Source organism: Monopterus albus, unplaced genomic scaffold (genome assembly GCF_001952655.1).
Source record: "Monopterus albus unplaced genomic scaffold, M_albus_1.0 scaffold188.1, whole genome shotgun sequence".
In the NCBI taxonomy this organism is placed as follows: domain Eukaryota; kingdom Metazoa; phylum Chordata; class Actinopteri; order Synbranchiformes; family Synbranchidae; genus Monopterus; species Monopterus albus.
In genome coordinates, this window is record NW_018128068.1 from 25146 (window position 1) to 36781 (window position 11636).

The following is an 11636-nucleotide window of genomic DNA, read 5'->3' on the forward strand; positions in this document are numbered from 1 at the left end:
GATTTTGCCACTCCCTCTCAATACCTTTTTTAATTTTACTTCTGTATTCAACTATCCCATAAGGAAAATGAATATCGACCTCTCCTTTACTTAAAACTGACTTTGCAATACTGTCTGCAATTCAATTACTCCAAACCCTGCTATGCTCAGGAACCCAGCATAATCACACTTCCCATCAAAGCTTTCCAACTCTAAACAAAGTAATTAACATCTTGATAATAAGGTCCGGTCGAGATTTAAGCCTCCTTCCAATTAAAGTCAGTAAAGCTGCAGCTGAGTCAGAACAAATATTTCTATCTATAATAAAGGCCAGAGCATCACTAACAATTCAGTATATCTTACTGTGACACATACAACCCAAATCCTGCCTTACCACTCTTTGGGTCTGTGGGGCTATCAGTAAGTATCTTTAAAAAGGATCTCATTGATTTATCCAGGTATTTATCAGTATAAAAACTGAATTCACTAGAGTCCTTTTCTAAGAGTAAAGATCAGGGGGTAAAATCAGTATCTGGTTTTGCTTGGGATGAGTACAATTATTGATCAGGGTGTCTCAGCCTCCTCTAAAGAATTTTCTTATGTCCATCTATGGGAGTCAATAATGTTTGAGTCAAAATAAAATCATTAGTATTATTCAAAAACTTAATTTACTCCCTGTTACAGACCTCAATCCATTCCTTTCTTTTGCTTTACACACCCATCCATGGATTGCTTCATGCGTGCTACAGTGTACCAGTTATGACATGCATAGTGTGCATATGTGCATACCATGGTGTACAAACCCTGACCACTGCATCTCAGCTTGTATTTTATTTTGACATTTTGGATTAGGACAACAAATTAATTATTTTCCAATTATTATCAATCTAAATTAATCCACTGGGAAAAGAACTTGTTAAAACTCAAATGTGTGACTTTACTGGGGCACAGCAGATCAATACTGGGGTATGTGCCCCAGTAAAAGGGGTCTAATGGCACCTATGGGTCATGGCCCCCTGCCCCAGCTGCCCCTTGGGGATGCCACTGGTTTATACTGCTCTTTGTGTCAATATGTTCACAATTAGTTGTTAGCTGTTATTAGTTCATATTTATAGATTTTTTTTCAAAAATGTCTTTAATATTACCACAACTACATAATAATCTGTCTAGGATGTGACATACAAATATATCATGCTTGGTGTTGACTGTGGTATTTTCAAAATCCCAGAAGCTATTATTTTTCTGTCAGCAGCTCAGTGATTAGCCAATTACATATAAAAGAGCTGTCCAGTTTCCTGGGAAACATCCTTGTTACTGATCCCACGAGACGAGACGAAAAACACTGCTGAGTGGGGAGTCTGGCACTGAATGAGCAGTAATTATTGGATAGAGAAATCCCTCCAGTATTGTAGGTCAGTGCATCAGATAACCCCTGAGAGTCGCATTTCACACACTCCTCCATACTAGAGCGTTTAGACTAGAAATGAAATTCACAAAATATTCATATATAACTAAGCTACATTTTACAGTATGTTAGCTATACTCACATCTGTCCATGAACTCTCTGTAACCACATTTAGTGATTTTCAGTCCTCAAATACATTGTAGTCCACATTCATTCTGGACTGAATATTTTGAGGGGTGAGTGCAATTTGTACTCTATTTGGAGAGGTACTTTAATAATCTTACTATTGATTGAATAGCCTTTTATTCACTTCTGGGCTCTGGTTGAGCATTGGGTATCATTATAAAAGTCCTCCTTTTCAAAATAGAATACTTCCTTAAATGAGCATGCATGCTGACGCAAGTGTCTACACACCCTCCAACTAATTGCTGTCGTTCTTTGAGTTGTGCTTGTTATCACAGATAAAAATACCAAAAGCAGGCTTGCCTGATAAGAGCACGGAAGCCAGACTGAGTTCAAACCTAATTCTGATTTGTCATACATTACCACAGATGAACATACACTATGACATAGAAACTTTATTTCAAAGAATATTTGTACTGTGTCATGGTTGACATTCCTAACAGATGTACAATTGAATGCACTTCAGTAAAAGTGTGATCACTTTCTCACACAGGCTTGACCACAGGAGGAAGACACAGAAGCATGTATGTTTTTTTAAGCTTTCATATCCTCTCTCGACAAGTTAGGTTACTGTTCATATGGAGCCAAGCCAAACTGAACAATAAGTTTGTCATCATGGCATGAAGGCAAACTCAGCTGTTTCATCATCTCTGTGCTCACAATTACACCCAGGCAGGGAACTCTGTCTGCCTCCTTCCCTGCTATCCTCATCATTTTGTGTTTTCCTCCTCTTCCTCCTCCTCCCCTTTCACTTATTTGCCTCCTCACTTTCTTTCAGGCGTATTCTGCCTGGATCCTCCCCTGGGTTGCAGCACCGACGCAGGTTGGCGTCATAGTGGTCTAATTTTACTGCTGTTGATGCTGATGTTAAAAGAAGCAATAGACACCTGCTATTTCTGCTGCAATCTCCCTGGGGCTGACGGGGAGGTATAAATAGAGTTATTAGGCGCTTGGTCGCACATAGAGGCTTTATTGAGGAAAAAGAGGCTCTGCTTAGAAGGAAAAGAAAACAGATAAGGTGTTATGCAACAGCACAGTGCTCACAACTCTACAAGATTCAGTCCAAGCTTTGTATTGTATTGCAAGCAACTAAGGAAGAAGCAATGTATATCTGCAATTCTTTAAACTTTACAAAATATTAAAATGTTTTGATTCCTTTCAGGTTTTGGTGGAGCACGCCTGTATCCATAAAAGAAGCAGAGTTACAATTCCTGATAACTTGGCCATGTTGCACAAAAGGGTGCGCCCACAATGAAAGAGCTCAAACGTCAGCATAAGTAAGCTCTTGTGAGATGGAAGTCTTCCACCTAGCATGTCCCTCACGCATGCACAACACGCATTTCCTGTGTTTCCTGTGTAACGTCATTAAGCAATATGCTTTCTGATGATTCTATGTGGTGAAATATTGATAAACAGTGAAATGAGCAAGTGTGGTGAAAGAATTACAATAGGAGGGGAGAGGCTGGAAAGGTCTGATGACAAACAGTTAATAAGGCTGTGCAAGCTTTTTGACAAAACTACCAAGTGTTGTAAAGATTTTACTACCAAGATAATGAAATCAACACATCAATCCATATGCAATAGGAACCACACTCACCAGAAATATGACCTCTCACCTAGCTTCATATTAAATTAAATTACCATTGTGGTAGTGATGAAGGTACTGTCTTTGTATTCATAAATTGGTCTTCTGAATAACAATTTTCTGTTTAGGAAGGCACTGAATTGTGGGTTAGGCTGAAGCATGTAACTCCTGGATTTGAGAATACCTTTCACGCACCTGAACCATGAAGATGCAAGTTGAAATAAAGAACCAAATGGCCTTAAACAGTTCATGAAATTACTTTTTAAAAAACAATTAAGACAAAGATAGCAAAGAAAACGTGTGTTCTACATAAAAAAAGAAGCAAATGAGCAATTTGAAACTGCCTTGGTATATACATTGTAAATGTATACTGTGTGTTTTGGCTGTAGGAGGTGGTATTTTTACGAAGGCACAGAAAAGAAATACGCAGATCGTGTTAAGACTGTTGCTTTCGGATCCTCTTAAGATTTCTCTTGTGTAATCATATGTAGTAGTCTTGCAGCGAGTACATTATTATTGTATGTCGTTTCAGCCAGCCTATAGGAACTATGCATGACGATTTTCCTCGCCCATGTCATAGCATGCCAATAGTCAAAACGAACGTTTTCTGTGGAGAAACCCCAGACTACTTAGAGGAATAGTCTTTGAGCGGAAAAGGTGTCTGGCCGAGCTTCAGCTGGCAGACAGCAGCAGCGAGACCTCGTAGCACTCTATATTTGGCCACGGAAATACAACGTCATCGCGCTAGGCTTGCAAGTTTAAAAAAATGGAAAGAACGCACTGACGTCAGAACCCTGACGTTTGGTTAACCTTGGCAACAGACGGAACAATAAATAGAGCCAGTAGATGTGCAGGAAAAATACCACTATCCCTTACTGCGACCAATTTTAGACATTGTTTGATGAATATCGCTGGATCTGCTGTTTTGTCTGACTACAGTTATACATCTAATGAGAAAACATGTTTATAGGCCTATATGTCTGAACAAAATGAAAAGAAAGTCACAGATTTGACCACACAAACTGAACTGAATTTAAATATCACTATAGTTTATTTACATCTCTTACAAACAACATTCATCTTTACGTTGTAAAAAAATAAAATCGAAATTTCATAAATTAAAACCACTAATGTTTTCACAGAAAACTTTATATTAAGACCACTCAGACCATGGTTAAGACAAAGCACGCCAGTTTTAAAGTTTCACAAGCAGTTCACAATTATTCTCACATTCCATCAACCAAAAAATAAACTGTATCAATAATAACTAGCTATTGCTCTGGGCAAACATCAATACTACAACAAGTTTTGTTATCTAGCACCATAAAATCATATATGCACTCAGAAAACAACTAGGTGGTATTAGCTGAAACATGCTTTTTAACTTGCTACATTGGTGTAATAGGCAAGTATAGATAAAGGCAAATAAAACCATAAATAATTTCTGGTACATGTCCATTCCATAGCCCTGTGATCTGCACATCTATCTTACATGAAGAAAATGTGCTTGATAGGAAGTATTATTATTTCTGGAAGAGTCTTTAAAGAGCTAGCAGAGTTGGTGAGCTGAGGGAGTCAGAGGACTGCTCATTGCTGCTGCTTCCCCTCCTGTGGGCAATGCCGCAAGTAGGGAAGGTCTCTGGTTCTGGGAAGGAGAACACAAATGAAGAGGTGTAGGTGGTGCAGGCAGGGGTACAGGTCACCACAGGTGTGCACAGGGGTTCAAAGTCACTGTTACTGGCTGAAGCGTGAAGGGGCTCCCAGTCCTGAGTTGTGTAGATAGAGTTGGACAAGTCAACCTCTGGCACTGAGTGTGCTGTCTCCATCTCCGTCTTTGCCAGCAGGTCCAGTGACTCCTCTAGTACAGAGGCTTCCAGATCTGTCATCTTTACCGTACTGCCAGAGACTGTGGCAGAGGAGAGGATGGAAGTGCTGCTGGAAAAGATTGAGTTGGAGGAGGTGAAAGTTGGCTGGCTGGAAGTAATAGTAGATGTCACTGGGATGGTGGTTTGTTGCTGTGCGGACACCTCAGTGGTGTGGCAGGAGTGGGCAGAAGAGATGGAGGCCATTGGGAAGTCTGTCTCTACTGCTGAGGGGATTTTGCAGATGGGTTGATGAGCAGCCAGGATGAACTCAAGCCTCTCCTTCTCCTTCAGAAGACTGGCAATATCATTCTGCAGGCTGGACTTCTCATCCTCCAGCATATCAGTTTCCTGCAAGGGAGAGAGAAATAGAGGTCATTAACCTGGCTCTTGGATAACACTGCTATTAGCTGTGAAAAGAAATACACTGACGAATTAAAGTAAATCTGTCAGATACTTACAGCTTGCAGAGTGTCTGTGAGCTCTCGCCTCCTGTTGCGACATTTTGCTGCTGCTTGCTTATTTCTCTCCCTGCGAATTCTTCTCTTCTCTTCCTCCTCAGGTGTCACCTGCACATAATAGAAGAAAATGTTAAGGTCCGAGCTCTATGATACTTAATACAGTGTAACAAGGAAGTGACATAAAACTTGACATACATGGTGAGACAATAATTACCTGTTCTACTCTGCCCCTCTTGGTATGAACCTTGGATGCTGCAGACCTCATTGCTGGTCTGGAGTAGGTGGAGCTGGGGCTGGAGCTGGAGCTGTAGGGATGAGCTCTGTGAGAAGGGGCCACTGAGGAGATCAAAGGCTGGACCATCCACTGCAGATCTGGGCTTGTTGAAATGGCTGTGACGGTGGGGATGAAGGAGGCACTTGATCCTGTCAGCTCAGTGAAATCCTGAATGGAATGAAGCAAAAGGACCATCAGTATTTTTGTTTTCAGAAGGGGGTGCAGAATTGCAGAATGTCTGTGAATGAAGCAGTAGGTCTATAAAAAGCTGGATGGTTTAAAAATATCCATATGATGTCAGCTATGACGTTACACTCTCTCTATGGAGTTTCCAGGTGGATAAATGAAGATTGCCCTGCACTGTGTGCAGCGCAGGTCAACAGACTATTTCAAGCACAACTCGGAAGAGGCTATTTATCATTTTGCTTATTGCCCAAATTTATAGTTCATAATTAAATCAATGTTAAAGTCATTACTATCTTTCCAAGTTCTTCCTTCTTGCCAAACAACCGAATGTCCTGTAAATAAATATTAGACTACATAGGCATAACCATCGTTGTAATAAAAGTTTATTAATAACTGACTGGGCCTACCTGAGATTGAGGAGATCCCATGCTGGAGTAAGATCCCGCTGGTGACGGGTAGTATCCCACATTGTCCCCGGACGGGGAAGCAGTGCTGCAGCGGGAGGAAGAATCGCACTCCGTGGTGAAACCAGTGAACATCATCTTTCTCAAAAAACAGCAAGAAGATCCAAACAAACTCTACTGAGGGGAAATGTAAACTTGTGAAGAGTAAATCCCTTTAGTAGGCTTGTGAGAGACTGTAGTGTGCTGCTCCCGATCTGTTCTACCTAGTCGTCGGTTCCGTTACTGAAAGTTGAACTGCCAACTACAGCCGCTCGGTGACCTTTTATAGTCTGAGACGAGTGACGCCGCTACTGGGAGTGTTCCTCACGCGGCACGGAGGGGAGCAAAACACCACAACACGGACTCAGCAACGCAGTACAAACGACAAATATTGCTTGTATATTGTTTAGATACATTAATGATCTAATATGTTATGTCTGCTTGTGCTGTTTAAAAGCAAAAAGTGGAATTTAAAAACATTTTAAACTCAACCTTGAGAAATGGAATATTCCAGAAGCGGGATCCCCAATACGTAATTTTCCTAATATGGTGCATCCTGTAAAAAGGGCGGGCCTTGCTGGGAAACAAACCATCCAACATTAGCCGACATCGAGATGACTTATGTAAGACAACAAATAAAGCAGCTGTTGTGAAAACTAAAGAACTGTGATAATGGTCAGCAAAAGTACATCCTACACAGCAAAGTGCATCAAAGATAAATTTGAACATGTCTGTTCTGAGCTAAGTGTATCAAATAAAATATCACCAAGATATTTTTACATTTTTCATTTCAAGAATATGAAGAAGAAGACTCCCATATGTGGGCTTTAATGCATTAGTATGTGGTGGAAAATAACTAAATGCATTTATTTGTAGACTGCTTGAAAAGTTTTCATTTTCTGATATTTCATACATTGACTCCACTACATTTCAAAGGCTGATTTTTTTTTTTACTCCACTTCATTTATTTGATAACTTTAATTTCTCATTAATTTTCAAAATCAGATTACTTAAACAAAATACATATAATCATAAGACTTTACTGGTTCACAATTTACCCAGCAACAGTAGGCTATATATATAGTTAACATTAGCTCCACCTTTACCAGCTGCAACTTTCAAGTGCTGAAGACATTGCATCAATATTTATAATCTAATAATAACTGTGCAATTCTGCATACTTTTATTTTTGGTACCTGAAGAATATTTTGATTCAATGCTTTGTCCTTTTACTAACATTTTGAATTCAGGACTTTTACTTGTATTTCTGCACTGTGGTATTGCTACTTTTAAATAAACAATGCAAGTAGCCTCATTCTTTCATTACTGCAGCTGTCTGACAGAGCTGTAACTGAGGCATAAATATACCAAAAACCAATCTGGTTTGGTCATGTTGTGTTAAAAGTCCTTTAGCATTGGAGTTTTTGATTTGACATATGCTTATTCAGTGTATACAGAAAAAATAAATGGTAACCTAAATTCTTGAAATTCTTGATAATTTGAATTGCAGTAAAATCATGAATTATATAAAGAAATGTAGATTGAAAATTATGTAAATTTAAATATAATATAGGCCTAAACATAACTCTGTTTGTTGGCAACCTGCTGTTGTTGTTAAAAGGCTTTCATGCTCTGAGATGCAAACAAATGTGTTTGTTGACAGGGGACAAATGAATGGACATAGTTTGCATGCAATCTAAGAAACTATGTAAACATGCACCAGGAACACTATTAATACATGTCAGAGCACAAGCTGTTACGTCTATATTACACCCTCAGGCACTGCTTGTACCTTCAGTGTGCAATCCAGGCAAGGGTGTGTTTACTCGCAGAGCAAGTTGATAATTGGTTTCTTGCATGTACTTTTCAGCAGCAGCAGTTTTATGTCTTCTTACTGTGTTCAAGGTTATTCATAAAGGTCTTCCCCTGTTCCCCTGTAGAGGGAATCCTCATGCATCGCCCTTTGTGACTTGCATAATCACCTAGGATACATAAGTGAAATGCAGGTGTGACTCTGAGCCAACCTTCAGATTTCAGGCTATTGCTTTTCAAATGAATGGTTTAACTGAAATACTCTATCGCTTTAAGCACATTTTTAATCCCATTCTAATCAAAACTATCATCACTTTTTTCTGTTAACTAGAACTTCATAAAAATGTAGGCCTAGTGTAGAACCAGCATAGTTTGTTGTCTTCTTTTTCTTTGTGAATCTTTGCATTTGCAGGGGTTCTTTAGGAACCCCAGCGTAGGCTACAGGCTACAGGCAAGGCTATTGTTAAAAATTATTACAATATTATGAGAATCAGAATCACCTTTATTGGCCAGATGTGTTGAACCCCTGAGGAATTTGACCTTGGTACAGTGGCTCTCAATGTGCATGAACAATGCTCTTCCATTAAATAATGAGTAGGCAAAATAAGGCAAACAAGAAAAAAGAATGTGCATTGGGAAAATAAAAAATACAGTATTGATAAATATAAAATATATGTGTATAAACACATAGTTTAGATGGCAATTTTAAAATAGATGTATACAAAGGTATATTTTCAAGGTATCATTATTATAAGTGTTCACCTGCTTTTATTACAAGTATAAAGTGTTAATAATAGTATTATTGTGTCAGAGTGCATCGATATAGGTTAAAGGACTTGTGTTTTGTTTCCCGCGCTCATGTTTTGTTTAACGTTTCCGGTTGCCATAGCAACACTCCACGCCTTCAAAACAGTGACGTCCTTATTTTGCATAGCAACAAAGATAATATGATGAAGAGCAGCCACTCAACAAAGTAAAAAAAAAAGTCTCTTCAGCACCGCGCAACACGTCATTACTTCCTCGACTAACCCGAAACCTCTGGTTCTAGGAAAGTGTGTCAGAGTGGGAGCTCTGTCTGTTTTGTCGCTCTTAGACGGCGCTGTTCTCCATGTTCTCTGTGGAGCAGCGGAATGAACCAAGAAACCAAACAACCCGTTCACATTGTGAACTGTTTGATTATTTTGTTTGCCTAGTTGGCACAAGCAGAAGTTTCCCAGTTAGTCAGGCTGACATAGACTATTGGTTCAGAATAATGTGTTCAGTTCTTAGGAGGTGTGAAAAGACTGATGCAATATGGGTTATCAATCAGCATGAAGGCGAATTGGTGACAATAATAATAATAATAGAAGAAAATAACAATGCCAAATTAGCGGCAGCAACATAGCTAAGTTAATTCTCTTGTGGATGTGAGCTCTTTATACCCTATTTTTATCTTAGAATGAATCTTATTAAAAATCTATAGGCTAGTTAATTTTAGCCTCATTATTAATTTTAGTCTCATGTTAGCCCAAAACTGTTGCTGATAACCCCTTAAAATTGTGTGATGACATGGGTGGAATAACTTGATCCTATTTGCCTAATTTACACAAACCTTGAACTCTGATGTCACTCAGTCTATAATAAACTCCGCGGTCTGTGCACATTCACGCTCAAGTTGCCTTGATAAAAACAAGTCAGGATTGTTATGCCAGACCTTTGAACCCTTCTGGCCCTGAGCTGCCAGCGACTGAATAGACTCAAGCCGACTACCTAATGATGTACCAGTAAATGAGCCTAGAGGGGGTTGTGACTGCCGGGAAGCAGCCAGAAGCGCTGCCCCTCTGAGCTGAGTGAGCCCCTATTCACTCCAATGGGTCTGTGAGGTCATCTGAAACCTAAATATAGTATGTCCAGTATCTTAGGCTTTTGTCGGAATAACACTGTTGGTACGAATAAATTGCATCAACACAACTGATTAGTATGTTTGAGAGAACAAAAAAAAGGTGTTGTCTCCATTAAATCAGCGAATTAAAGCTATTTTCAGAAAAGCATAGCGTACGCCTAATATTTTTAATTATGTGCAATGCAAGTGTGGTGTTACTGTGACTGGCAAACTACGTTTATAGCGCTGATATAAAGAGCTTACTCTTGAACTAAAGAGCCAGGTCAAAATGCAGGGGTTTGCCTTCCTCTTCATGCGATGTGTGTGTGTGGTCTGTGGCAGGCAAGGCGCAGCTAATGACGCTGTTATCAACTACAGTGCATGACGGACGGACATGCATTTTGGCGCATGTATCACTTTCGTGTCTGGTTGTGAGTGCGTGGGCCACACACATCCACGTCTGCGCGCTCTCTGTGCGCCACAGCGCGCTCCTGTTCCCCGGAAACACCATATATGGTTCGACTGGTCCATTCCGCGATTGGCTGCTTACTACAGCGACAATTCTGTTGCTGGAGCTGTATTCATATGCAGAGACGAAAAAGGGGCAATGTGATATATGGATGTCACTACATTTAGCTGCCCAAAAGTAATTGGCTAATGTTGCTGGAAGCTTTGTGAATAAATTAAATAATCCTGGGGTTCACAGAATCGGTCTAAATGATAAGTTGGGGCAGCTGTTTACACCAGAGTACACCAGCGTGGTTCTATTTTGGGACATTCAAAGATAACATAGAATGCCGGGCCATGTGTTTATTAATATATTGCCATGTCATCAATTGTATTTACTTGCACGAACATTTTTGTTGCCACGAATTGAGATAGGTCTGGTGAACATATATGAACACATTTGAAACATAAACAGCCTATATGCTGCAGATGCATACCTGAAAAGACGTCGTCCATTCACAGAGAGGGACACCTCCTGCAGCCGGGGGTGTCACTTTTTATATGTACAATATTTTTTGATATTTGAGTAAATAAAACAAGTCAAAGATCAAAGACTGCTCAATATTACCGTTCAGACATTTCACACACATAATTATTAAACTAGAAAACATCTGCTTGTTTTTTCCCCTTTCACCTCTCTCTCTCTCTCTTTCTCTCTATCTCTGTGTGAAATGGTTCGGTCTCACCACACAGATTTCATTCACAAAATTCCAGCTCACTATAAAAGGCGGGCCTCTCCACTATTCGCACAGTTACAATTTATGTACCTGGCAAATGGAATATAAGTAGGCATTAGAGGACAGTTTTCTATTTAGAATAGAAAGAATACTCTGTCTTTTTATGCAGTGATTTTAGGTGAGAACATGCATCCAGGCTCCAGCACTGAGTTCGACTCATCATCCAGCTGTAGCACAGCATCGCCTGGCGGGGACACCCCTGGGTGCAGCCAGCATCCTCCTGATTCGCTTTCATCATCAGTGGACAGCGCCAAGGTAGAAGCGGATCTGATCATCCATCCAAATTAACCCTCACAGAACAAAATCTTGCAGGATAAATTTGATGCATTAGAACAATACCT

The 11636-nt window shown here is 39.8% G+C and overlaps 2 protein-coding genes across 2 annotated transcripts in view; one reads left to right on the forward strand and one right to left on the reverse strand.

The window, feature by feature from the left end:
• Positions 1 to 4280: 4280 nt before the first annotated feature.
• On the reverse strand, positions 4281 to 6646 carry fosab (v-fos FBJ murine osteosarcoma viral oncogene homolog Ab). The gene is made up of 4 exons (XM_020617276.1): positions 6343 to 6646; positions 5690 to 5917; positions 5476 to 5583; positions 4281 to 5365 (listed from the first exon to the last, which is right to left on the reverse strand). Exons 1-4 carry the CDS (start codon positions 6475 to 6477, stop codon positions 4694 to 4696), a joined length of 1143 nt encoding a protein of 380 aa, XP_020472932.1. The 5' UTR covers positions 6478 to 6646; the 3' UTR covers positions 4281 to 4693.
• A 4657-nt stretch (positions 6647 to 11303) lies between these two features.
• Positions 11304 to 11636, forward strand: part of LOC109970022 (proto-oncogene c-Fos-like) — a 3159-nt gene continuing 2826 nt past the window's right edge. The window contains exon 1 of the mRNA XM_020617309.1: positions 11304 to 11550. Within this exon, the coding sequence (XP_020472965.1) occupies positions 11422 to 11550 (129 nt within the window). The 5' untranslated portion in view covers positions 11304 to 11421. The remainder of the gene's footprint in view (positions 11551 to 11636) is intronic.

Excerpts from the sequence above, each read along its gene's own strand:
- fosab (XM_020617276.1), bottom strand. The coding sequence starts at position 6,477 with ATGATGTTCACTGGTTTCACCACGGAGTGCGATTCTTCCTCCCGCTGC. Across the intron at positions 5,918-6,342 it reads TGGGATCTCCTCAATCTCAG|GATTTCACTGAGCTGACAGG; the intron begins GTAGGCCCAGTC and ends CATTCCATTCAG. Across the intron at positions 5,584-5,689 it reads AGAGGGGCAGAGTAGAACAG|GTGACACCTGAGGAGGAAGA; the intron begins GTAATTATTGTC and ends TATTATGTGCAG.